Source organism: Aythya fuligula, chromosome 7 (genome assembly GCF_009819795.1).
Source record: "Aythya fuligula isolate bAytFul2 chromosome 7, bAytFul2.pri, whole genome shotgun sequence".
Classification (NCBI taxonomy): domain Eukaryota; kingdom Metazoa; phylum Chordata; class Aves; order Anseriformes; family Anatidae; genus Aythya; species Aythya fuligula.
The window spans coordinates 1,824,970-1,852,960 of record NC_045565.1 but is presented as its reverse complement, the minus strand read 5'-3'; the positions used below and the strand labels follow the sequence as shown (position 1 = coordinate 1,852,960).

Sequence of the window (27,991 nt, the reverse complement as noted above, 5' to 3'; positions counted from 1 at the left end):
GTTCAGATTTTGGCTTGCAGACTGCCATCAAGTACTAGAGACTGTTGGGCTGGCAACACAGCTTTATAGAGAATTAATATGCGTTCCTTACATGGCGAAGTTTGTTATATTTGCCAAAATGAACGACCCTGTGGAATCCAATTTGCGTTGCTTCTGCATGACTGATGACAAAGTGGACAAAACTTTGGAGCAACAAGAGAATTTTGAAGAAGTTGCAAGAAGCAAAGACATTGAGGTATATTTCTTACAGCTGGCTTCCTCCTTGTAAACAGACAGTGTGTTTTCCAAATGGCAGTAAGTTCTGCAAAAGTCACTGTGAGCCCAGTTAAATAAAGGCTCGCAGCAATGCTGTGTCAAAAAGCTTCTTGAGGTGATGTCAAAAAAGGACAAGGGAGGGGGGAGTATGTAGAGCCGTCTCCAGATGGATGCCCCAGGCTAGTCTTTGGTGGGGTTTGCACCTGCTGTTGTCAAGTAACCTTGGGTTTTGCAGAAAGCTGACCTGGAATTCTTTCTCGCTGGCATCACAGACACACAGTCACAACTAGGGCTGGTTTATGGTGAATAGGCACCAAGACGTAGTTTCCTGAAGGAAATCTAGATATTCTTACTTCAGAAAAGCCACTCGCATAGCACAGTTTCCCAAACTACTGGCAATCAAAATGCCTTGCCATAATGCACAGTGATTTTCTAGTTTGTCACTGAATTTAATCTGAATGGAGATTTATGCAAAACTCAGGAACTGTAGTGGGCAAATCATGCTGTACTTACTTGTCGTTTCATAGTATATCCACACGTTTTATTGATTGTCGTTTTATTACTTTGATAGGTTCTGGAAGGAAAACCTATTTACGTTGATTGCTATGGAAACCTGGCCCCTTTGACTAAAGGAGGACAGCAGCTTGTTTTTAATTTTTATGCTTTCAAAGAAAATAGACTGCCATTCTCTATCAAGGTAAAAGCAAAACAAACCAGCTAATTCTGCTGAGGTGTTTTTTTATTTTCTTGTGATAACACTTTTTCAGCCAAATAGAACTAACTTGCCCCGAGGATGTAAGTGTCATTATTTAATATGTGAATAGTGTGGAGAGTGCTTTGCTGCATGAAGCCACAAAAGAGTTGCTGACAAAGCTGGGACCAGAAAACTCATGACAAGGACTCATGAACTTCTGTTCACAAATAACAGAATAGCAGCATTAGATCGCTATGTCCCAGGGACTAAGAAAAGGTGATATGTTTGATAACATACTGTACAGCAGAACAGGCTCCAAAAAGTGCATACAGACTGGTCTCCTCTAAATTACCATGAATGGAAGCTCAGTTTCCTTTGCATTACCATAGCTTTTGTGCAAAAGAAGTTTTTCAGCGCATACATGTAGGTTTTGAGCATAAGTGCAGAACATTGCAGAAAAAAATGAAGGTGAGCTGAAAATACCTCTCAGTTTTATACTGGGATGTTGCTATCTGTTTGGATTCACCCAGTGTCTTTTCTTACATGGATTGCAGGAACTTCTTTCCTGTCAGAGAGTTTCATGGTAACACCTTTTATCCTGCTGAGAGAGGAGGCCAAGTCCCAGCTCAGTAATATTGATCTTGACCCGTTAGGTAGTTTCTTGTGGAAGGAAACTCTGAAAAACCCTCCAGAAGCCTCCTCTAGCTATCTAGATTACTGCACATTACTCAACTATACCGTAATTTCTTCTCTAGGTAAGAGACACCAGCCAGGAACCCTGTGGACGATTATCATTTTTGAAAGAACCAAAGACTACAAAAGGACTGCCACAAACAGCTGTTTGCAACTTGAATATCACTTTGCCAGCACACAAAAAGGTATTTGTTGGGAAAAAAACATTTGTGTTAGGGTTGGTTTGATTTTATTTTTGCTTTTTTAGTTTGTCTTTTTTCTGCTAAAGAAACTTTAAGAAATGCTGGTCATGAGAATGCTTTGGAATATGATAAAGGCTTTTTAAATTTATGTTTTATTGGTTTCCTGTATGTAGAACGCTTTTAAAGTCTCTTGTTACTGTGGTGTCAAGTTCCTATAATTTTTATGATTCTGTTTACAGCTCATGCTTCAGCCTGCAAGTCATAGGTTTATGCTTTCAGTAATGTCACACATTGATTTGCATTGGATGTAAGATTTTTTTTTGTGTGTGTTGGCATTTTGGATTTGCTTTGCCTTATAAATCAGCTTGCATTTTGTGCTCCCAATTTGGTCCTTTTCATATCCTGATATTCTTTTCCCTGCTGTCCATTATAATATTCCTTGTCTCTGCAATGCATCTTTGGACCAAAAGGAAACAGAGTCAGATCAAGATGATGAGGTAATATAAACACTGTCTTCTGTTTTTATTTTCTTCAGATGTAGTGAAGAAAAGTCAATATGTTACAGAAAGTAATAAATAATATTTTAAACTATGGCATTGAAGTAATATTTACAGAATAACCATATCCTCAACATACTCTGTTGCAAAACAGTTGAAGTTCACAAATGGGAAAAAAAAAAAAAGATTATATTTTACAAAATTAAACTACATATTGAATAATAGTAGTCTAAAATTTAACTGATTTTCTTTTGGAGAAAAAAAAAAAAATATATATATATATATATATAATTACTACATTCAGACCAAGTCCATTTTTTACAAAATTGAGAGGAGCTTATTGGGTGTGATTTTTAGCTCTTCAAAGAACGCTGCCGGTACTTTGGTAACTCGTGTGTCTGAGAAAGTATTAGCAACGGTAGCCTATAATATTTTATTTCTGAAAATAAACTGGACTCTTCTAAAAAAAAGCAAAATAACTAAGAAGAATTTCTAAATATTGTGTATAAAGCTATTTTCAAGTAGACCTCAGTTATTTGCAGCTTAAAAATCCCCAGTTTGCTGGAAACTGCAACATTAGATTGTCAGGAAATTGAGTGGATTTTACTCCAGAGATAGCAATAAATGAGATCACCTTATAAAAGAAACCACATAGATGCATCCGTTTTACCTAGCAGCAAAGTTTTCTTCTCTTCCTGGTGAAAAACAAATATCAGTAGCCACCTGCTGACTAAAATAGAAATAACACACTCCTTACATGTTAAAAAACAATAATAGCAACCATATCACTTTGTATTTACAGTGTTTAATCCCAGTGAGCTATTATATAGCTAGAACAAAAGTTTTCTTTCTAAACAAAACATATTTTTAGAGACAGTAAAGTGAATTGATTTCTAAAGGACTTGTAATATTGAAGACATCACACTAGCAGCTAACCCATCAAATGCAGCAACTTACGATGCAATTTAGTAGTTAACAGTAGTAGTCCGCTTTCTAATCTGCATCTTTGCATTTTGTGCCTATTAAAAAAATCCCCTCCCATGCCTTTTTTTTGTCCTTAATGTATTCACTTTAAAGCCAGTGTACATTGTGGTGTATGTGTTTTCAGGACAAATCAATCTGGGGAGAAATATTTGATCAGTCGAATTTGTACTTCTCTAAATGTTTTATGTCTGTATCTGTAGTCTTTTGTGTTGATCTCCTGTTCTCCTAGTCAAAGGTGTTTATTTTACAGAGAATTAAAAATATCATGCCATTTCTAGTAGTCTGAAGCAGTTATTTAGTGATAATGGGATAAGCTAGTATTGAGATACAGTAGGGCAGGACCATGAGCTATGTCTGCTAAGCTCTTCCACCTCATAAGCAGAGACACTGAGCAGGAATGAGTTCATGTGGTCATCTCCCAGAGATGCAGTCTCTTCCCTGCTTGCTCTAGAAGGGTGGTGGTTCACAGCAGGTTTCTGCCACCTCTGGTAGCCATGCTCCCCGCTCCATAGTGCCTGATACTCATTACACGTCAGACAGGAATGGAGACCGGCTCTGGCCATTCCCTGCCTGCTTGCCCAAATCTGGCTCCAGCATGCCTTCCTGAAGCTGAACGGAGACATCCGTTCTCCCTTGTGGGAACGTGTACCGCGAAATGTGGCCTGTCATGCTGAGGTTTGATGATTGTCCAAACAGGGGACGGCACCAAACAGCATTGTGTTTTGTTACAGACGGAGAAAGCCGACCGGCGTCAGAACTTTGTCTCCCTTGCTTTACGTAAGCGCTACAGCTATCTGACTGAGCCTGGAATGAGTGAGTTGCTCTTAACAACGTACTAAACCATATATATGTGATTTTTCATAAGAAGAGACATTTTTTCTATAAACGTTGTATTTGGTGTCACTTTACAAAAAAAAAAAAAAAAAAGAAAAAAGAAAAGGAAAGAAAGAAAAGGGAAAAAAAATTCTAAAGCAAAACTCTTGGATGGTCTGTGAAATCTTGTGTTGTGAGAGCTTGAAGAATCCTGACTGGCAAATGACGTGCTAATTAAGTAAAAATACATTCTTTTAAATGCCATATAGCTCCAGATGAGTAGGATTACAAATTGCTTTCAGAATGAGTCTTGTTCCTCTTCCCTAAGGGAACGATATGCAAAAGTTCAGCAAAGCTGGAAAATGCCATTCAGATAAGCGCTTAAATGTTTAGATGCTTAGCCAAAACGGACTCTCATATTTTATATCTCCCTCTTTTCTCCTTCTCTTCCCTTTTTCCTCTGTTCCCTGCAGATGCTTTTTATTCCTTGGCACCACACATTGCTTCCTTTTAAACTCTGCACTCCTTTACTAGACCCATGGCATCGCTTTCCTTCCCTATTAAGTACAACAATGCATTCGGCTTAGCTTTTCTTCCTTTGCCTCCCCTGCCTGCAGTTGAATGCTGTTCCCCATTCTCAGACTTTTCTTATCTCTTTCTGCCTCATAACTTCTCAGTTGCTACCCTGCACCAGACCCTTTGATATAATTCCGTAAATCCATAGACAAACTTCGTCAGGTCTTGGGAGTTTCCACTGGATGGCTGCTCTTTAATTATCCTATAAGATCTGTGGCTTCTTTGGATCAGAATATATCCAGAATATATTACACTTCTCAGGCCTGGAAGAAGACTTCAAGCATATAACATCTGAAGAAGCTATCAGATCTACTGAGACATCTTGATGGACTGTTAAGGTACCGTCAAAGGCTTGTTGGGAACTGAGAGACAGGGAAAAGGAAGCTGCTTGAAAGGAGCTTGACTGTGTATGTTGTTTACAATTATTTGTTCAGGCCTCATTGGAAGAAAAAAAAGTCATATTTATTCACCAAAGGTTCATTAGGTCTCATTTGCAAAAAGCAGAAGGAAAAAAACACAAATGCACTTAATGAGCTTTACTCTAAGAAAAGGTGTGTTGATATAATAGAAGTCCCCAGCCATTCTTTAAGTGTTGTATCCCTATTGGCAATGGTTACTACTTGTGGCAATGAGCTACCCAAAAAGGGTATGCAAAAATTACTGTATTTGTCAGGAAAGGTGGCAGACAGGGTTTGGCTATCAGTATGAGTGCCACCACCTCCTGTGCACATGTAGCATGCAGTCATCAGCCACCACCACCTGCAGAATGCTGCTGCGAGGTGGGATTGCAGCTTTAGAGGTGCAGCTCTTCCAGAGCGTAGGCACACTACCCAGCACAGAGCCAGGATGGCTGCCACAGGGTGTTAGCTCTGTTGAGCAGAGATGAGTGATGAACCTCTCCCTTCTTCCAGTGAATTCAGTGGCACAACTCTGCAGTTCTGTAGCAGCAGGGGTTGGGCTGTTTTCTCTCTCGAGCTCATGCATGTACACTCAGAGGGTTTTTTTTCCTCTGCACCCCAGTGTCAATGTCAGTGCTGGTGCAGAAGAGAGTGAGGAAGGTGGGGGTATTCCCCTGCCTACCTGTCCTTATCTCTGCTCAGGAAAAGTGGCTAAAGGACCCTTCTGCCCTCCCCAGCAGTGAGTTCTCCCACAGAAGAGGAGTGGGTTAAACCTGCTCAGTGCTCACTCTTTGCTTGCAGCTGAAGAGCAGCAGGAGCAGGGCTGAGCTGGAGCTCCTTGTATGGGTTCACTCAGTGCTTTCAGTTACCAGCTGCAAGCAAGGAAATGCGATTTGGTGCACAGAAGGTAGTAACATCTGTTTCCTGATAAAATCTTGGATACAGAGTGATGGAAACTGCTTTGGCCAAGAGTGTCCAGTAGCCAAAAAGGGCTGTTATGAAAACCACTTCACTTTTTAGAATATTATCCCACTCTAAATTCTGGCATGGTTGTGGGAATTTCTTTGCTATTTCAGAAAGTAAAATGGCCTGGTTTTGTGCTGTTTCAGTTGTCATAGCTTCACATGCTGGTATAGCACTCCATTTTCTTTGTACCAGTTCTTCTTGACTGTGATACAGAACACAGAAAAAGCATCTTAGACATGTCTGAATTTGTGATTTAACAGGAGAAAGAGCAGTTAAAAGGGCAGCCTGATGATTTGATTGCCTCGCTAACCAGCTGTGGCACAATGGCTCATCACAGTATAGTGGGGTCCCTCTAAAGACATTCCCAAACATGAACTGCTGAACAAGTTGTTTTGATGTTGATTCTTCCCAGAGCGATTTTCGGGTTTTGTTTATTGCACTTGGGACTGTATGAACTTCTGGTGAATGTTAGCAGTTGCTGATAGCTAATCTTTATTATAAAGTCTAGTTCATTTTAAGAAGTACACAGTGTTTTCTTCTTTGGGGGAAGAAAGTATGTTTGTGCTTAAAAATAAAATGGCAAGCAGGATGGGAAAGTGGATCTTTCTTGAAATAGGCTGTGCCAGTCAGGCCTCATATTCAAGCTCTCTTCAACCTAAATGTTCTAATACTGCAGTATCACCAGCCATCCACATCAGCTTCTGAGCTTCAATTGGCTTTTATAGGACCAGCATATTTCTCCTTGCAGGATATGGACCTGTGGTATACCGAACACTTATTTGCTATTGTGTGTGTGTGCTTTAAGTTTAACAGTTCAGTATTAGCCTTGCTAAGCTTCTTTCACTGTAAGTTGCTGTCTGTCTATAAGACAGATCAATAAGTTTGACAAATTATTAGTGTAACTTCAGAGAAAGGTGTGTTGAATAAGGTGCTTGAATATTTCAGCCCCATTTCTAACTCCAACTTTAAACAGAAGGAAAAAAAAGGAAAAAAAAAGTCCTTTAAGTTACTTTCAGTGTCAACTCTCTGAATGTTATTGCTGTATCAGAGGATATGTACGCTGTAATGGGATTCCCAGAAATACCGTCTTCTGGCATGAGTATTTCCTGTGATGCAAAATGTGTTTGATGATGATTCTGTTCAAAATGCTTATGAATAAGCTGAGTGTTCTGGGGGATGATAACAGTTAACAGGTTTGTCCTTGCCAGGAAGTTTTTGCATAATATATTGTTCTTTGACTGCTTTTCTAATGCTACCTTTTGAGAAATGCAAAGTTGAACAGGTCTGTCTTTGAGCTGATGCAAGAAATCTCCTCAAAAGGTACCAAGACACTACATCTTGTAGAAAAAGTGTACTCTTCTTTTAATGGCCTCTTGTGAAACGATTTTTTTAAGGTTTACATATTTGTGCTTAATACAGCATACAAAATGTATTAATGTGTGCTTGTTTTGACATGATATATTGTGCATGGATGAAAACTGATTCAGTTGCTTTGCTTGCTCACGTTTATCATATATCATACTTTCCATATTTGATGTATGACATATGCTTCTTAAAATCATTTCATGTAAAGTTTTACTTTATTTTTTCCAACCAAAAGGAATATCGCATGATAAACAAATGCAAAAGTTCCTTTTCTTCATTTATTTTTATTATTTTTTAAAATATTGACTCAGAAAAGCTCTTGCTCTTATTGGCTTTGTGAGTGTGAAGCATATCCGAATTGTGCATGGGAGATAGAGATTTGAATTTATTCCAGTTGCTTCACAGTTTGCACATCAATTGCCTGTCACTTAAAGGAATTTTGGGTTCTGCATGAAATAGTTCTGACTGGTTTTTAAAAAAAAGATTTTAGATATATAATGTCTTTTTATATAAGTTTATATTTTGTATAGGTTCAATATCTGAATAGAATGACAACAACAGAAATAATTAAAAGGGTAACTCTAATAGTTGTGCAAATCAAAGACATATCTAAACAGGCAAAATAGAACTGATACAAATATTTCAGAATTACGCCATCAGAAAGTCAATAGGAAGTAAGAGAAGAATTTTTTAATGTGGTTTTTATTTTTACCTTGTGGATTCCTTCTTTGTGTTTTCTGTTCTTCATTTTTTGCAGACTTGGTTGCAATGTGCTTTCTGTCTTTCATTTTACGTTGCTTTTTGTTTTGGACCAATTGTCAGTATCTGGTTCATTCCTATTGTTGATTTCCTTTTTAATCTTCTTTTGCCTCCTCCATCCCAACTCATGCAAGCAATTGTATTTGCTTTTTGTAATATTACAACGTTTACTGACCAATTTTCTTCTCTGGTCTCTCTGTTTTTCAATCATTTTTGTTGATTTTATGTTTGATTTTAATTTAACAATTTAAGAAACAGTTGAACGGAGTGCAGGAGCAACAAGATCCCTACCTGCTACTTACTCATACAAGCCATTCTTTTCAACACGGCCCTATCAGTCATGGACAACAGCTCCAATTACAGTGCCTGGGCAAACCAAATCAGGCTTCACTTCCTTATCAAGCTCTTCCTCTAACACTCCTACAGCTTCCCCATTAAAATCAATATGGTCTGTTTCTTCTGCTTCTCCAATCAAATCCACATTAGGAGCTTCTACCACATCTTCAGTTAAATCTGTTAGTGATGTAGCATCTCCGATTAGATCATTTCGGACAATCTCTTCACCAATAAAAACTGTGGTATCACAGCCTCCATACAATATACAGGTTACTTCAGGCTCTTTCGTCAGAGCTCCCGCAGTGACAGAAGCTGCTAGCCTAAAAGGGCTGGCATCCACTACCACATTCCCCTCTCGGACATCTCCAGTGACTACAGCAGGGTCTCTCTTGGAGAGATCATCCATAACCATGACGCCTCCAGCATCCCCCAAATCCAACATTAACATGTACTCTTCAAGTTTGCCTCTTAAATCGGTCATCACATCAGCATCCTCACTTTTATCGTCCCCTCTAAAGTCAGTGGTGTCACCTGCTAAGTCAGCAGTTGATGCTGTTTCATCCTCTAAGGTCATGATGGCCTCGTCTCTCTCGTCGCCAGCAAAACATGTAGCTGGGCACACAGATGTACCATTGCTTAATGGATCTGTGTCACCTCTGAAATACCCATCTTCTTCCAACCTAATAAATGGATCCAAAGCTGCAGCTGTTTTTCAAGACAAGATCACTGCAGCTGCACATTCTGCAAGTTGTGCTGCTAGCGCAGTTGCTGACACAGCTGAGAGAGTGTTTTCAACTGCTTCAACAATGTCATTTTCTCCACTCAGGTCATTTGTGTCTTCAGCACCATCAGCTTTCCAGTCAATAAGAACTCCTCCTGCAGGTGCTTTGTATACAGCCCTTGGGTCAATATCAGCAACTACCTCATCCGTAACTTCATCAACAATAACAGTGCCAGTATATTCTGTAGTCAATGTTTTGTCTGAACCAGCATTAAAGAAGCTCCCAGAGTCATCTCCGCTTACAAAATCAGCTGCTGCGTTACTGTCACCTATTAAAACATTGACTACAGAGGCACGCACACAGCCTCCCTATAATCGAACTTCTTCTCCAATAAAATCATCCTTGTTCTTAACACCCTCTGCTCTCAAATTGTCCACACCATCTTCTTTATCCTCCAGTCAGGAGATACTGAAAGATGTTGCTGAAATGAAGGAGGATCTAATAAGAATGACTGCAATATTGCAGACAGATGTCGCAGAGGACAAACCGTTCCAACCCGAGATACCAAAAGAGGGTAGAATTGATGATGAAGAGCCCTTTAAAATTGTTGAGAAAGTAAAAGAGGACTTAGTAAAAGTTAGTGAGATACTGAAAAAAGATGTTTGTTTAGAAGGTAAAGGGTCACCTAAAGTATCCAAAAGTGATCAAGGACACCTATCTGAGGATGACTGGGTAGAGTTCAGTACAGAGGAGATTGATGAAGCGAGACAGCAAGCTTTGACAACTCCTATATCTGTTCCAGAGAAGGCCCAAACTAAAACTAAAACCATGTCGGAAAAGGATTATAACTTGTCAAAAGTTATTGATTACTTAGCAAATGATATTGGTAGCAGTTCATTAACAAACATAAAGTACAAGTTTGAAGAGGGGAAAAAAGAAGGTGAAGAGAGACAAAAACGCATTTTAAAACCAGCTATTGCTTTGCAGGAACATAAACTTAAAATGCCTCCAGCCTCCATGAGGCCTTCAACATCAGAAAAGGAGTTATGTAAAATTGCAGATTCCTTTTTTGGAACAGATACAATTTTAGAGTCTCCGGATGACTTTTCTCAACATGATCAAGATAAAAGTCCCTTATCTGACAGTGGCTTTGAAACAAGGAGTGAAAAGACACCTTCTGCCCCACAAAGTGCTGAAAGCACAGGACCAAAACCCCTTTTCCATGATGTACCCATCCCTCCCGTCATCACAGAAACAAGAACTGAAGTAGTTCATGTTATCCGCAGCTACGAACCGTCATCTGAAGAAATTCCAGAGCAGAAAGCAGAGGAGCTGCCAGCCTCGAAACCTGCACCTACGTTTATGGAGCTGGAGCAAAAGCCTGCTGGGTCTATTAAAGAGAAGGTTAAAGCATTTCAAATGAAAGCCAGCAGCAGTGAGGAAGATGACCACAAATGTGTCCTTAGCAAAGGTGTCCGAGTAAAAGAAGAAACTCATATCACTACGACGACTAGAATGGTTTATCATAAACCTCCGTGCACCGAAAGCACATCTGAAAGAATTGAGGAAACAATGTCTGTTCATGACATAATGAAAGCCTTTCAGTCTGGACGTGACCCTTCCAAAGAACTAGCAGGTCTGTTTGAACATAAATCATCAGTAACATCCGATGTTAGCAAGTCTGCTGAAACTTCACCACAACATGCAGAGAAGGACAGCAAAATGAAACCCAAACTGGAGCGAATAATAGAGGTCCATATTGAAAAAGGTAATCAGGCTGAACCTACTGAAGTGATTATTAGAGAAACAAAAAAGCATCCAGAAAAGGAAATGTATGTATATCAGAAAGACTTACCTCGGGGAGATATTAACTTAAAAGAGTTGGAAAAACATGATGCTTTTCCTTGTTCAGATGAACAAGGTCAGCAAGAAGAAGAGGAGCTCACAGCCGAAGAGTCACTTCCTTCTTATCTGGAATCCTCTAGAGTTAACACTCCCGTGTCCCAGGAAGAAGACAGTCGCCCTAGTTCTGCTCAACTCATGTCTGATGACTCTTACAAAACACTGAAGCTTTTGAGTCAGCACTCAATAGAATACCATGATGATGAGTTGTCAGAACTAAGAGGGGAGTCTTACAGGTTTGCTGAGAAAATGCTTCTTTCAGAAAAGCTAGATGTTTCTCATTCTGATACTGAGGAGTCAGTTACTGACCATGCTCTACCCCTTAGTGCAGAGTTACAGGGGTCTGATAAACGATGCAGAGAAAAAGTAGCTACTGCCCCCAAAAAAGAGATTCTCTCCAAAATCTATAAAGATGTTTCTGAAAATGGTGTGGGTAAAATGTCTAAAGATGATCATTATGATAAAGTGACAGTGTTACACTATACTGGAGATGTTAGTAGTCCAAAACATGCGATGTGGATGCGCTTTACTGAGGACAGATTAGACAGAGGTAGAGAAAAGTTGATATATGAAGACAGGGTGGACAGGACTGTTAAGGAGGCAGAAGAAAAACTGACTGAAGTATCACAGTTTTTTCGGGATAAAACAGAGAAGTTGAATGATGAGCTACAGTCTCCAGAGAAAAAGCAGCATAAAAGAAATGGTAAAGAAATACATTCTAGCCAGAGCTCTGCCAGCAGCAGCCCTGAGAAGGTTCTGCTCTCTGAATTACCAGCCTCCGGTGACGAATGGAGTAAGGCGAAGCAATACGCACATGATGGGAAATGCTTTCCCAAAGTGGATGAACGAAAAGTGTCCAGCTTGCCCAGCAGTCCTGAAAAAAGGATATTTGTGCAACCAGCAGAGGACTCTAAACAAACTATGGAACACAAAGGGAGTGCTCAGCAGACTGGAGTACCTGAGGTTTCACAGACTGGATTTCAGCTGAAGCAATCAAAGCTCAGTTCCATTAGGCTAAAGTTTGAACAAAGTATAAGCCCAAGGAGTAAGGATCTAACTCAAGAAGACAAAAAGCTGGACAGTCAGTCCAAAATTCCAGTAAAGAAATTGCAAGAAAGTAAGTTACCAGTGTATCAGTTTTATGCCAGAGAGAAACATGCAAAACAAGTAGAGCTCGTTGATGGGAGCGCAGCTTTACAGAAAGAGGTGAAAATACAGGAAGATTTTGTTCCAGGTAAAGGAAAAGCTATAGAAGACTTTTGTGCTTCAGAGACACAAAAGCAAAGAACTGAAACGAGTAAAAGCGTGCCAGAATACTTTTCAGAACTGCAGACAAAAGACCTGGTGTATGGCTCAGACTCAACAAAGGGACACTGGGACAAAAAAATCTATAGGACATGGGAAAGTCCTGGAACTTCTAATCATAAAACACAAAAAGAAAAACTTTCACATGTGCTGGTTCCAGATACAGTAAAAGAAAACCATGTTGATCATGTTGAAGCTAAAGCTGACAAAAAAAGTGAATTTATCACTGTGACAGAGCACAAATTGGCAGCAAATGGGATTCATTCGGAAGAAGTGAAGGAACTGACTGTAAAATCTCCCTCAAAAAAGGTCTTATACAGAGAATTTGTTGTCAGGGAGGGAGAACATAACGGTGAAGTAGCTGATAAAATATCCAAAAGGAAAGAAGAAATTGCTGTGTCCCATATTCCAGTCAGGATTGTTGAGGAGAAGAGAGCCATGCTTGATGGAGTTTATCAACTTTCAGCTAAAGTATCCCAATCAGCTGTGATTAAGGAGAAAGTTGAGAGACAGATTGATTATGTGGAAGATGATCAAATAAAGCATTCAGAAATCAGAAAAGTTACCAAGCAGCAGAGCTCAATAGGTCTAAGTCCTCCTGTTGAGGAAACTGAATTATCCCCTAGCAAATCACCAGATTCTTTAGAATTTAGTCCAGGAAAGGAATCTCCTTTGAGTGACTTAGTTGACCCCAGTGCCAGTGATTACTTGAATAAAGTTGCACCATTAGTAAGTACTGAGGGAGTGAAAGAAATTAAGACCTTACCTGTTTATGTCAGTTTTGTTCAAGTAGGAAAGCAATATGAGAAAGAGGTGCAACAAGGAAATATAAAAAAAATTGTCAGTCAGGAGAGTAAGACAGTACAAGAGACAAGGGGGACATTTTACACAGCTAGACAGCAAAAACAGCCTCCTTCTCCACAAGGTAGTCCAGAAGATGACACCCTAGAACAAGTGTCCTTTATAGATAGCTCTGGCAAAAGCCCTTTAACACCAGAAACACCGAGTTCAGAGGAAGTGAGTTACGAGTTTACATCTAAAACACCTGACTCACTAATAGCGTATATCCCTGGCAAGCCCAGTCCTATACCTGAGGTGTCTGAGGAATCAGAGGAGGAAGCAGAGGCTAAGTCAACCTCTGTAAAACAGGCAGAAGTTGAGGAACCACAAACTGACAAATCACTACCTAATCATATAAATAAGGACTCTAACAAAAGACCGAAAGGTAACAGAGTTGCCTACATTGAATTTCCTCCTCCTCCACCACTGGATGCAGACCAAGGCGAGGCAGAAAAGAAGCCACACTATTCCACTGAGAGTGAAATGGAGATGACAGAAGTGAACTTGCAAGATGAACACGACAAATACCAGCTGGCTGAACCAGTTATAAGAGTGCAGCCACCATCTCCTGTGCCACCGGGAGCAGATGTCAGTGACTCCAGTGACGACGAATCTCTCTATCAACCCGTTCCGCTTAAAAAGTATACATTCAAACTGAAAGAACTGGAAGATGACCAGAAAGAAACCTCAAAACCCAGAGCCCCCGAAAAGGTTGAGAAACAGAAAGAGTTAGGACATCCCACTTCTGGGAAACCTAGTGAGTTTGACGTTGGGCTTGATTCACCCCAGAATGATGTAGTGCAAAATGGGAATAATAATGACCAGTCTGTCACAGAGTGTTCCATAGCAACCACTGCAGAATTCTCCCATGATACCGATGCGACCGAGATTGACTCTCTTGACGGTTATGATTTGCAAGATGAAGATGATGGTTTAACTGAGAGTGATTCTAAACTTGCAGGTCCAGCAGTTGAAACCAAAAAGGACGTATGGACTACAGAAGGTATTCTAAAGCAGACTGATCGCTGCTTTAGCCAGAGTAAACTTGAAGTCATTGAGGAGGAAGGCAAGGTAGGCCCTGAAGAAGACAAGGTGCCTTCGAAGGGTCCAGCTTCCGAAAAGGCCGGAGATAAAAGCGAACAGAAGTCAGGGGCACAGTTTTTCACTTTGGAAGGCAGACACCCTGACAGGACTGTGTTTCCCGATTCGTATTTCAGTTACAAAGTAGATGAAGAATTCGCAACACCTTTCAAAACAGTGGCCACTAAGAGTCTAGATTTTGACCCGTGGTCCAATAACCGAGGTGACGACGAAGTGTTTGAGACTAAATCAAGGGATGATGAGGCTAAGCCATTTGGTCTGGCAGTGGAAGACAGATCTCAAGCAACAACACCTGATACAACTCCAGCCAGAACTCCAACAGATGAAAGTACGCCAACTAGCGAGCCCAACCCCTTCCCATTTCATGAAGGGAAGATGTTTGAGATGACTCGCAGTGGTGCAATTGACATGAGCAAGAGGGATTTTGTTGAAGAAAGACTCCAATTTTTTCAGATTGGTGAGCATACTTCTGAAGGGAAGTCAGGGGACAAGGGGGAAGGGGATAAAAGTACAGTCACTGCCATCACACAGCCACAGGCAGGGGACAACACTGTAGAAACAAACCTAGAGAGACCAGTAGAAACAACAGCAGATGAACCTAAGCCCATCATCCAGGCCAGTGGTGATTGCATGGAACAAACACTTGGTAGTAACTCACTGGAAAAAGCATCGGCAGCAGTAAACGCTTCCAAAGTTGATCCCAAATTGCGCACACCAATTAAAATGGGAATTTCTGCTTCCACCATGACTCTGAAGAAAGATGGCCCTGGCGAAGTGACAGATAAGATAGAAGCTGTGATGCCAAGTGGTCAGGGATTAGAAAATGAAACCGTAGAAGTGATTGCGAGTTCAGCTTCTAGCCAGACAAGCTGTAGGCAAACAGAAAACACTGAGTTTCCAAAAGATAATTTTAATAACAACAACAATTTGGATTCATCTGCTGTCCCTACAGATGATAGTACCTGTAATGTAGTGCTAAAAGAACATTTGGAACCGAAATGTTCCCTGCAGAAAGCTAATCAAGCGAAAAGCACTTCAGGAAAAGGTACAGGGACAACACAAGGACACAGAGTAAGAGATAAGCAAAAAGCACACGGAGAGCAGCAAAAGTCAACAGAGTTGGTAGGGACTAGAGGAAAATCAAAACTTCCTGTAAAGGCCAGCTCAGTAAAAGAAGTCTTGCCGCAAAATAATGTCCAAAGCAATGCAGGGAGTAAAGTGAGACGGGCTATTAAGCCTGACAAAGCAAAACAAGATAATTCTCCTCCCTGTCTAGAAGCAAGGTCTAGGATTCCTGTAAAAAATACACATAGGAGCAATCTAGCTAGAAAACCTCCAGCCCTGCCAAAACAAGAGCAGGTAGAGAAAGAAAAAACAAAACAGCTTCCTTCTAAATTACCAGTAAAGGTAAGATCTACCTCCGTCACAATGACTACAGTTAAAGTAAGAAAAAATCAGCTTAGGGAGGTATGTAAACATTCTATTGAATATTTTAAGGGAATTAGTGGTGAGACATTAAAGCTTGTGGATCGTCTATCTGATGAAGAGAAAAAGATGCAGTCAGAGGTCTCTGATGATGAAGAAGACAGTACATCAAGGAACACATCATTGTCAGAAGCTACTCAAGTTTACCAGCCTTCCATTACATCGAAGTCTGCTAGAGATATGAGAACAGAGGCAGCATCTATAAAATCAAAGATTGAAAAGGCCGACAGTGAGAGGAGGAGGAGTAAGAGGACTGGTGAGAATGAAGGCAGTCAGGTTTCTGGAGCTCTCATGGCTCACCTCGTGGAGATCAAGCCTAGTTTGTAAAACTTTCAACTTGTTGATCCTAGTGCATGAACTGTTGTGATTGCCTGTGGAGTGACTTAACCGTAGTTTTCATTCTGTCATTGTCATCTGTACGTGCTGTCTTATACTCTTCTTTCTTCCTTTAAACAAATCCTGTACTGTAGAAAGCTAGTGAAGCATGCCAAAGACGTTGTTGTAACTCAGAAATTTGAAAGTTTTCCTTTGTGACAGCGAATTTGTTCTGTCAAAGTAGAGAAAATAGATGTTAATCTGGTCTTGGTGGTTTCCACCAGTAAATGAACAACTTGTGTACAGTCTAACGGCTAGATTGTCAGCATGTTTGGTTTCATTACACGACATCATGTAGTTTGACATTTGGCTTTACACAGGTGAAAAAATGTGCTTTGTAGGTTATTAGGACACACAACCATTCTAGTAAACAATATAATCACCGGCAACTTAGTTGAAGTAAAGCTATTATTTATGATAAACTATTGTCCGGTATTATGGTTTTCTGTGCAAAACCCTTTTAATCGAGAAATTGTAAATCACAGGTCCACAGAGTCCATGTGAACGGACAGATATAAGGATGGCAATTGTAGCCGATCACCTAGGACTTAGCTGGACAGGTAAGCTTTTCTGCTTTTATATTGAAATCGGCTGTTACATTCTCAGGTAGTCTCTTTACTAAAAGCTGCAGCAAGGCCCCTATCAGGAGAAGGCCTCTCTTCTCCTGAATTTGCACTGAACGTGGCCTCCCAAAATATTCAGCAGATTGCTTGGCAAAGATGCCCAGTATGAAATAGCTGTGAAGAACTGTCTTACAGGCTCACAGTAAATTAAACAGAAACTGATAGAGCAAACACTTAAAATGATTCATTTCCCAAGATGTTACACTCAAATAGTTGAGATAATCTTATCTGCCCAGAGTCAGGGCTGTCTGTGTCTCAGGACAGCAAATTCCCCAAAGCGCTGGAGCTTGCAGGGATCCCAGCAGCTTGGTGCCATGTGGGGTTGTCTCGTCATACACCCACTGTACCTTCCACTCACTGATGTGCCAAGCTGGCCCTTCATGGGCTTCTGGGTGCAGCAGCCAACTCTCCCTGGGCTTAGGTGATCACAGTGCTGGTGCCCGAGCTGCACAGCAAGCTCTCAAATGAATGATGGTCACCAGAACAAGCACATTATCAGTGAGCAGTGACGAGGTCTCCACGGAGCTTTACTTTGCTCTGGTTAAGTGTCTCACTGGGTGTAAATACAATAATACTTCAAAGAGATGTGATTGCAAATTCAGAGTTGTGCCTGTCTTAGGAAATTAAAGTGTAAGTGTATAATGCCATGTTCATCGTTATCTGTTAAGATACCCATTCATGTCAGGTAGTTTTGTTGATGTCTGTGTGATCTAAGAAAGTTAATATTTCTAAACCTGACAGGATAACTGAGAGAGATGCACTCTGTTTGGTGTTTTTGTTGTTGTTTTCTTTCTTTTCTTCCTTTTTTTTTTTTTTCTTTTTCTTTTTCTTTTTGCTTTATAGAACTGGCAAGAGAACTGAATTTTTCTGTGGATGAAATAAATCAAATCCGAGTAGAAAACCCAAATTCTCTTATTGCTCAAAGCTTCATGTTATTAAAAAAATGGGTTACCAGAGACGGGAAAAATGCTACAAGTAAGTTCAAGCAGTTACTTCTGTTGTTTGTAAATTATAGCCCATGCCAAATGTTGTCTGTTCTAAGTAGGTTAAATTATGTTTTCTTCAAAACATAATGAACTTCTTTCACAAACCATTAATGGAAAAAAAAAAGTTTTAGTTATATTTTTACCAGAAGCCAGAGATGTGTCATATTTATTCAGTACATATGCAGAAGAAAATAATCTGTTCTCCACATCCATAATTGATGGGACAAGTAAGAAACTTAAATTCCAGCAAAGGAAGTAATAGGGAAAAGTTGCCAATAGCAAGGAATGTGAAACATGGAAACAGGCTGCCTGGAAAATTTAGGTAGTCTCGCAGTACTACAGGTTGTAACAAGACTATATACTGTTCTGTGAGGAGTGGCGGGTGTGACTGGGACAATGGATCTCTTTGAGGCCATGTTTCTGGGCAAATTCTGCTATTTTTACCTGTACTTGAACTGCTCAAATTGAAATAGAGGGTTGATTTTTGCATTAGGTCAGTGGTGTTTGTTACAGTTGTCTAATCCACAAAACCCTACACGATATTTGAGGCAGCTTGGATCTTTTACACCATAAAAAGTCGTTTCCAGTATTACTGTGTTCTTGTAACACAGGATTATTGTAAATGAGATTTCAGGATGAATAGCCTTACATGCATTATTACCTACCTGGCTATTTGTTCTGTTCCTCCAAATAGAATGGTAACGAGGATCTTTACATTCCCTCTATGTTCCAGTAAAAGGTTATTTTGTTTCAGTAGTAAGTAAATATATTATTTAAGAACTCCCTGACCTTATTCTTTGTGGTTCTTGTGTTATAATAGGATTATACTTGGGGAGGGGAGAATCTTAATAGGTGTGTATCTTGGGTAAGTAGGCAGCAGAATGTCTGCTTAGACAAATGGAGTTTGCTAGAACCAAAGCCGTTGGGACAGAAACGTATGCAAGCAACTTATAATTAACAAAATGTGAATGTAACTGAGAAAGACAATTACACAGTTCTGCAATGCTGAACTTTTTTTCCTGATGTGTCTTATTTGTTTTTCAGCTGATGCCTTAACTTCTGTATTGACAAAAATTAATCGAATAGATATTGTGACCCTATTGGAAGGACCAATATTTGATTATGGAAATATTTCAGGCACCAGAAGTTTTGCAGATGAAAATAACGTTTTTCATGATCCCATTGATGGTAATTCAATTCCATGGTCATATTTAGTTCAGTGGCACTAATGCAATAATGTTGTATGAACTAGATAGTTTAAAAAAAAAAAAAAAAGGAACAAGTAAATTCTAAAGAAGTAACTGGTTTTCATGTCAAGGATTTTTCCTCATGGTATGATATTTAGGTTGCACATTAACATCTCAGAGAACAAGCTCAGAATCCCACAAATGCACGCCTCAGTGAGCTCGTTTCCACCAGCCTCAGTGTCAGTTGACAAAACTTGATTTTTTTTTCTCCTGTGGTGGTTCTGTTTTGATGCTTGCCCATGTATATTTTTAACATGCTTGGTATTGCATGCTATCCAAGCTTGCTAGAAATAGACACACATGCACGCGCACACATGTATATATATATATTTTCTTTGGATTTCTGTCAAGGTAAGTAACAGAATTCTTTGAAGAAAAGAAAAGGAAAAGTGTATAGCAGTTGCATGAGATACGTTAATGTGCAGTTTACTACCCAGCCTGAGACAAATGAACATCAGTTATTTTGAGATTTTCACAAAATTTTTGTGATTTTGGACCATAATTGTCCAAATGTACAGTGGCAGTAGAAAAAGAAGAAAATGTTTCATTATTGCATGAGAGAATAACTTTGTCAGCCTGCTAATGAATAGAACTGTTCAGTGATCTTCACGTGGAAGCTGTACCCACTGAGCACAGAATTGTGCAGGTTAATTTTGAGCCAGATCTAAAAAGGATAAATGGAGTTCTGCTTATAAAACAGAATTGCCGTAGGTATGCTTAATATTTATCATTATGTTGAAGATGCTAAAATGCTGTTGTTTTGTCTTTTAAATGTTAGTTAATGGGCACTGCGTTGCTTCATCCTTTACTTTCTTTTTTGACAAGTTTATTATAAGTAGCTTGTTAAGTAAGACTTTTCTCTTCTGAGTTCTATTTCCTTTGCTTTTTGTAATTGGTTCAAATATGTATTAGTCTCTCTGTATTTTAGTAGGATGTTTTGTAGTCAGAACATAAAAGCTCAGTGTACCTCCATTACTGAGCAGCTTTACTGGTCATTGAATCATTGCATTACAGAAAAAAATTTCTGTTGACATTTTAAGAAAGTTGCTCTTGAAATGTTACTTGCGCCTTTCAATAGTAGCATCAGTATTTTTATGAAAAAATACGCTTTTCTGCAGTTGCTTTCTGTCTCTCCTCTTCTCTGAGCCTTCCTCAAGCTTCCTTTCCTCACCAAGACCAGACCACCTTTACCTTTCTCTCAGCTGATTCAGGAAATAAAAAAAAAAAAAAAAAAAAAAAAGGGAAAAAGAAAAAAAGAAAACCCAACCCTGTAAATGCACCTCCCTTTGCAGGCAGCACAATGTCCAGTTAACCCCACACAATGTATTTTTTTCCTTTTGTAGGTTACCCAACCTATAATTTGCTGGAGAAATTTTCATCTTTTGTTGTCATTTTATATTTATATTCAGTTTAATCCTTTTGTATGATTTTCCTGTGTTTTCATCGATTTTCTTTTCTTTTCTCTCTTTATTTGATCAGTGTATCTGATTGTACCCATGTCGCCAAGATCACCTCAGTCTCCAAGATCACCAAGATCTCCTTACTCACCACACTCCTCTCACCTGTATAGCTTTACTGTACCTGAAATATTCATATAGCTCTCCCTGTGTTTTTGTGTTTTTATCCCTTTGTTAAATTCCCTTTTTAGTTTTTTATCCTGCTGCATATTTAGATCTGCTGTTCTTTATTATCTTCATTGAGATCCGTTTCTGCTCCTTGTTCTTTAACTATTCCATTCTTGTGGCTCTGTGGTTAAATGGAGATATAGATTAGTAGCATTGTATTGCTAATATTGTGTACTTTTTGATATAAGTCTGTTAAAAATGTGGACCTGTTTTAAAATTAACACCTACTTGCAAAAAAGTGGCTGTCCTATGTTTTGATCTGCCTCTGTCTTTAAAGTTTATTTGTTAAACTTCCAAATTCAAGGAAGTAAAAACTGGGAAAGAAAGATATACACAATTTGGCTGCAAGATATTGGATTGGATATAAACGGACAGCCACTCCTGTCCACATTTAATTCCTTGCATGCTCATAAGGCAATCTGCTATAGCTTGAAAATGTTCAAATGGCTGCAAAAAACAATTGCTGAAATCTTTACAGACTATTTACGAAATATTCCAAAGTACTGGCTTTGCTGTACTAGCTATTTTGGCAATGCTCATGTTTCTTCATCTAATTAGAACAAAGTAAATGAATCAATCAGAACTGCATTTGTTCTTAATCCGCATCTTCACAGTTTTCATACTTTATGTAATTCATGAATCATTTGACATTTGCTGGTTCGTTGCTCCATGCTTCATCCCAGTTAGTCCAAATGTGCTGTCTTCCTTAGGTTATCCCTCCATTCAAGTGGAACTGGAAACTCCCACTGGGTTGCGCTTCGTGCCGCCCACCCCTTTCCATCAGGACGATTTCTTTAGCGACACCTCTAGCCTAGAGTCACCCCTTAGAACTCCCAGTAGACTGAGTGACGTGGTAGTGACCTCCCAGGGACATGTAGATGGTACAGCAGCAGCACCGCCAGTGGTGACTGAAGAAGATACTTCTCTGGACGACAGCAAACTCGATTTCTCAGTGCCTAGAGAAGGAACACCTAAAGATAATGCTGTAGGCCAGAGCCAGTTGGAGGAAGTGGACCTTAAAGATTATCCGCGGTATCTTGGTAGTTATGGCGGGATACCAAAGGATGCTAAACCAAGGCAGAGCGAAGAGACTAGCAAAACAGGAATAAGGACTGAACAGCCTGAGAGAGAAAAGTCTGGTAGTGATGAGGAGATGACGGAAGAAAAGTTTAAATCTCTGTTTGAGGACATTCATCTGGAAGAAGGAGCTGAGTCTGAGGAGATGACGGAAGAGAAAGTATGGTCAATTCTTAAAGGTGTTCAGCAAGCAGAACGCGAAATGTCTTCAATTACAGGTTGGCAAACCGACTCGTCAAGTGTCACTGAGCCACCAACGTCGGGACGCAGAATAGGTGGTAGCCTGCTAGACCGTCTGGATGATAGGTGAGAATCTGCTTACAAAGGTGTGCGTGTAAGCGAGCCTACCTGCGCTGCTTTCACCTTCAGAAGCAGAGCTCAGGCTGCGGTTCTGTAGTTCCCTGTGTGTGTGTTTATATACATATACGCATACATATCTAGAAGAAAAAATGGTGCTTCACTCAGGCCTGAAACACATTTAACTTTAAACATGTATATATATAGCAGGTTTCATGCTTAATATTAGTTTTCATTACATTTTCTAGATACTGCTTTTCATGTTCTTTGTAATTGTGTATTTCCATTTTGAAGGAATCTAAGGAGGCATAGATGGAATGTGGGGCTATGAAATGTATATCAGTTGAAACTGTAATACTGCATTACTCTTATTTCTAGAGGACCTTTTTAGCAGTCACCCTTTTCGTGGCATATCTCTGCCTTCCCTCAGATAGTCATTACTTTTCCATAACCCAATTTTTAAATTGTCACTGTTTTTATAACACTTAGTTAAGTGTGTTATGTCATGCTAATTTACTTGACATTTTAAGAGATGAGTTGCAAGTCATAGGAAGGTAAGAATGACAACACCAAACCCATCTCGTCCCATGTACTGCCTCCCAACAGTGACTGAAGAGGATGCTTGGGGAAGAAAATGCTATTTTTCCCTCCTCTACTTTCCCAAGGTCAAATTGCTTTCAGCATAATGACCTGCTAAGATGGTGAATGCTTTCTACATATTTGTCCTCAACGTATTTCTCTTGCATGAGCTTTTGCAGCCTCCCCTTGGACCTACATAAGTTTTCAGCATTTACAGTATGTACTGGCATGTTTGGCCATACTGGTACCCACTGGGTGAAGATCTTCTGCTTTTATTTTGAACTTGGCTTCCGTGATTACTAATGGAAGGAGCCAGCTCTGCATGAGGTGTAAATCAGCAGAGAATGACTGTCTGCAGAGTGATTTTCTCTCTGTCAGCAGTTTATATCCTTTGCATCTTTGACTCAGAATGTTTAAGGGTTCCAGGTAGCATGAGGTACTCTTACTGAATCAAGTGGGAACATGACCCTTGATTTCAGCAAGTTCATTTTTCTATCAAGGCCATAAAGCACTTGATCTACTAGTATTGTGATTTCTGTTGTTATGTTAAACAATGCTTGTTATTCTGCCTTCTGTACTCTGTTCAATTAATAAAATACCTCTTCTAGAAGTAAAAGGCCTTCCTAAGAAGATGGCCTGTCCATTTCTAGCTAGTTGAATTCAGTTTGCTATCTTCTATAACACTTTTGCCAGCAAATAGCTGTAGTATTTTCATGTGTACAGTCCAACTGTTTATTTGAAATGTAAGCAAAATGAAACAGAAAGTTATGCATCAGAAGTGCAGGTTAAACCTGTCCGTAGGTAATCTGAGACAAAGTTTTGGCCAGAGCTTTCTATCTTGTAGTAATGTTTCATGCCGTTGGCTTTGCATATTACTGAAATAGTACTGAGGAATTATTCTGGAGTACTAATATTTGTTAAGATGCATGAGTTATTTGGAGTGCAGGTACTGCAATTGGAGGGGAAAACAACCATAATTATTAGTAACTGCAGAGTAACAGATACGTTGTTCACCTCCTTGGTTAGAGAGCAGGTTAAAGAATTACTGCCTTGGGGATTTATCTCATGTGATTATACAAGGGAGATGGTAGGTTTTGTGTATTTTTCTTTCTCTTTTTAATTTTTTATATTTGTCCCTTAAGTGAAAGGGAATTAACACATAACATTTGGTCTTGTTTCCAGTGATCACCATGTTCTCATTGCTTCTGAAAAGATGCCGTGATGCAAAGACGAGGCCATTAAATAGATTGATGCTTGCATGCTGAATTGAAAATTTTCCTTTGTCTGAAATGTGTACACTGAGTGAAGGCTCAGTAAAGGGGTTCAGTGCTTCTGCCTTCTGTTGTGTGATTTAAACACTGAACGGCTGTCTACTTTTTTTTCCCCTGTAGCTCGGACCAATGTAGGGATTCTGTTACCTCATATGTCAAAGGAGAAGCAGGGAAGCCAGAAACAAATGGGAGCCTCTCTGAATCCACAGCTGAGATGAAAACTAAATCCTATGTTCAAGAATCTTTAAACGATGTGGGAAAACACAGTGACAAAGAAGCCCTGAAAACAAAGCCCCAACTTTCAGCTGGTACTGATGAGCAAACGTTATCATCAACAGCATATCAGAAATCTTTGGAAGAGACTAGCAAGCCAACAACAGAAGGCAACAAAACATCTGTGCCTGTCAGTGTGAAGAAGATGAGCTGGAGTTCTTCAGAAGATGGCAAGCCAAGAGCAAGCATCCAAGAGGAGGAGGGAGCAGTAATGTCTGAACAGAAGGTACAGTATGTCCTGTGATTATTAACTGCTTGAGGAGTCCCTGTTGCTTAACATAATTTTTATAGGACTTGTAACATTGTGCCAGGTGTGGTTTGATTTATTTAATCTTTCTTTATGCATTTTCTATTTATTACTAAATTAAGAAAATTGGAAATTAGTGGAAATTTATGTTCTGTGGTGTAAATAGAACAAAGTGTAGTCGGGGCAGGCAGAGGAGCCAAGCAGGGCTGCATAATCCTTTTCTTAAGGGGGCCCCAAGCCTTGGGAGAGGTTAGAGCAGGTTGTGACTGCTGTCCTGCATCGCTGGGGAGCAGCCCCCGCTCCTGCCTAAGTACCACCTGTGCAGACAGTGCCAAACCGCTTGGCTGTCCTAGAGCTGCTTCCATAAAGGTGATGCCACTGTTTTCATCTCTGTGACACTGAGGTGAGCAATGTGAGGTACTCTATTTTCTTCCTTGTCCCTAACACCCCTGCATTTTTCCTTGCATTTTTCCTTTATTAAAACAAACAAAAAAAACCCACCTCTGTTAATGTGCAGGAAAATAAATCTCGAGTAAAATCTAATCTCTTCCATATATTTTGTTCCCTGGCTTCGTTCATTCCAACCCCAAGGTGCATCCAGCCAAGAGAAATCAGAAGATGTGCAAATGTATATAGCACTTTTCCAGGTGGTGGTTTGTTCTTCAAATACTGCTGAGGGGCTATCCTTTGGTTCTACCTTGCCTGGCTTGCACGTCCTTACCTATAGTATCTCACTTTTAAGTTGGTTTCGGACAACGGAAATTTTAATAGGTTTCTCAAGGGCTTATATTTATTTCCTGGAAGCTTAACAGTAAAACTGATGCAAGGAATTGCTTATAGCCCAGTGTAGGGATTGGGGCTGGTGGGCAATCCCTAGGCTCAGTGATTGTGAAACAGGGAATTACTGAGTTTCTTCTACATTTCTGTGCTGATACTGTCTTTTCTTGGGTGTAGTACAGGAGGAGACTATAACTGCTGGAAATTATGCATTTTAGTAGATGCATTTGCTTCTACATGATGTGGCATTTTTTTTTCTTGTAGCACAATAAAAATGTCAGCTGTGGTGGGCTGCAATAAATCATTCAAGTTTAAATTACTTCATTTTAAACTATTCTTTCGATTATACAATCAAGAGCTCTTTTATTAGATAGTACCATAATCAGTCTCACCAGTTATGCGGTGTATGAATGTTATTATCCTGTTGTTAATTCGTGACATAGTTAAAGCAGCAAAGATCTTTCCTAATGTTCACTAATTACTGAATACTTAATAAAAAAAAACAAAAACAAAAACAAAACTCAACTCTGCTGCAAAGGCAGCTAAATGCAGACATCAGAGTTCCTTTATTTGGCTTTGGGGCAGACCTTGGGTTGATGATGTTATGCTCAGTTTAAACACAGGGATAAGCATAGAAGCGCACTGTAACACGTGCTGAGGGGTGTGCAGCAGTGGTGCACTCCCCCCTCTGGATTCCCATCAGTGAGAAGATAAGTTGTCAGCCACTTCTGTTTTGTCTTCACTTTTGGATCTGGATTGGTAAGAATAAGTGTGTGCATTTCATATGTGCGCTTTTTGCACTACTTTTGCTTTCTTGGTAAAGGCTGATAATCCTATCATCCAAGTAACAAGTCTTTTTTATGGACATGGTCTTTGAATCAACTGGTGTCAGAAAACAATGTGATTTCTAAACCTGGGTCTCTCACCTAATCTCTTTGAAGTCAGTAGTTTAATTACTCTGAGTCTAATTCATAGTGAGATACTTCGTGTGCTGTCATGAAAAAAGAAAGAGTTTCCGTTGCAGTGTCTCTGGAAGGCATTTTTCAGAAATGAGCCATAAAGGGGTAAAGGTTTGAAAGAAGCAGATTCATTTCTGTGGAAAGAAGTGGGGAACAACAGAGAATGACTTCCTAAAGTTAGCAGTTGTTTCCCACATGGTCACAGAAAAACCTAAGAAGTAGTAAGTATTCACCTGCCTGGAGGGGCCTGAATCAGTGTTTGGCACATGGTTCTGCACCAGAATATAAGCTTGGTCCATAGGTACTGGGCTGCCGCCTGGTGACGTGAATGAAATGAATTGTTGGCTTCATCCCATGTCACATAACTGCCCAAAAATTTAGAAAAGCAGTGCAGTGACAGTGTAGGCTATGTAATGCTCTGTCAGTGATCAAGCATCACATCCAAATGACCTTTGGAAATGAGAGGAGTGCAGCGCAGTTGTTTTGTTACCCCAAAGAGGTGATGGATGTCCTGCGCTCACGGTGACTCCCAGTGTCAGAGTTGCGGCAGGGCTAAAACACTTGAAGCTATCTATTAACCACTCTTCCTCCAAAAACCTTTGTGCCCTCTTGGGAATCTTCTTCTGCTTTCTGTTACTTGTTCAGGATAGCGTTGGGTGTTTTTTTGTTTGTTTGTTTTTTATTTGTTCGTATTGATATATTTGGCTAGTGTCAGAGGACAGCAGGAGACTTTGTGTGCAGATGAGTACTGTCATCCTGCCCCAAATGCTTTTTGTTACATAGCCCTTTTTCTCCACCGCCCACCTATGCCTACTCTTACTTGACACATCATTTCTGAGAAGTGCTTCTGGTTTGGGATGTCTCGAGACAGATTCAAAACAAAGAAACAGAGAAGCAGTTAGCAATAGCCACTGTACATGTTTTTCGAGTCACTCTTGGGATGCCGTTGAGTTATTATAGAGAAAGTTGTCCAATTTCACTGTTCAGAAAACAGTAGTTTGAGCCTAGTCCATCAAAGCCCTCTGCCAGCCACGTGCACACAGCTGCTCAGCCCCAGAGCCCAAGAACTCTGTGGGTTTTGCAGGGGAAAGCATCGGGGCTGTCGGAGGGCCCCGGGATGGAGCAGACACCAGCGTGCAGCTGCTGCACGTCCCCAGCAGCAGGCTTCTGACCTGGCCTGAGCTGAGCTCTGCCAGTTCCCTTCTTAAAAAACACAGACGATTGTGCTCCACATGTCAGCTAGTACCATTTAAAAATAGTTAAATATTGAGTAGGAAAACGATTTGCATGGAGAAGGTCTTCAAAATGCTTATTTGTGGTCTTTGGTAGGTGGGCCACTGAATCTTTGTGTGTCCGTTGCCTTTCTTTGTAAGGGAATTCACTTCTGTACCTTGTGAATCCATGTAATTAGTCTGAATTGTTAATTTTTAGGAAGAAACAACAAGCAGTTATGACAGGCTTTTCTGGATGCAATGTTTTTAACTACTAAGATAAAGAAACATAGGAGGTCAGATGCATTCCAAATACCATTTCCTTAGGCTTAAAAGCTGCTGCAATATTCCATACCTGGTATACTTGTCAAGCTCTATAGCATACCAAAGAACAAAGAGGCCTCCCATTGTATACTTTAGGAGCAAGACTGCACGTTTTGTATGTAACACACAGGAAAAACGTTGTCCATGATAACCTCTGTTTTCTTCTTGTAGTTCTGATATCACGTTGTGTCTTGCAAATGTGCTGTTCAAATGTACTAAAACTGCATTTATTAGGAATGTAGTGACA

General features: G+C 39.9%; 1 protein-coding gene across 19 annotated transcripts in view; it reads left to right on the top strand.

Moving 5' to 3' along the window:
- ANK3 (ankyrin 3) overlaps positions 1-27,991 on the top strand; it is a 199,415-nt gene that overhangs the window by 157,020 nt on the left and 14,404 nt on the right. For 13 of the 19 annotated variants that reach the window (XM_032191372.1, XM_032191370.1, XM_032191371.1 and 10 more), the window contains 11 exons: positions 7-235; positions 827-952; positions 1,705-1,827; positions 2,295-2,321; positions 4,037-4,118; positions 8,435-16,129; positions 16,734-16,808; positions 17,715-17,846; positions 18,902-19,045; positions 22,025-22,112; positions 24,074-24,452. In XM_032191372.1, coding sequence (XP_032047263.1) covers positions 7-235; positions 827-952; positions 1,705-1,827; positions 2,295-2,321; positions 4,037-4,118; positions 8,435-16,129; positions 16,734-16,808; positions 17,715-17,846; positions 18,902-19,045; positions 22,025-22,112; positions 24,074-24,452 — 9,100 coding nt within the window. Of the gene's footprint in view, positions 1-6; positions 236-826; positions 953-1,704; positions 1,828-2,294; positions 2,322-4,036; positions 4,119-8,434; positions 16,130-16,733; positions 16,809-17,714; positions 17,847-18,901; positions 19,046-21,439; positions 22,113-24,073; positions 24,453-27,991 lie in introns of all 19 variants that reach the window. The other 6 variants (XM_032191376.1, XM_032191377.1, XM_032191366.1 and 3 more) reach the window with 5 other exon arrangements.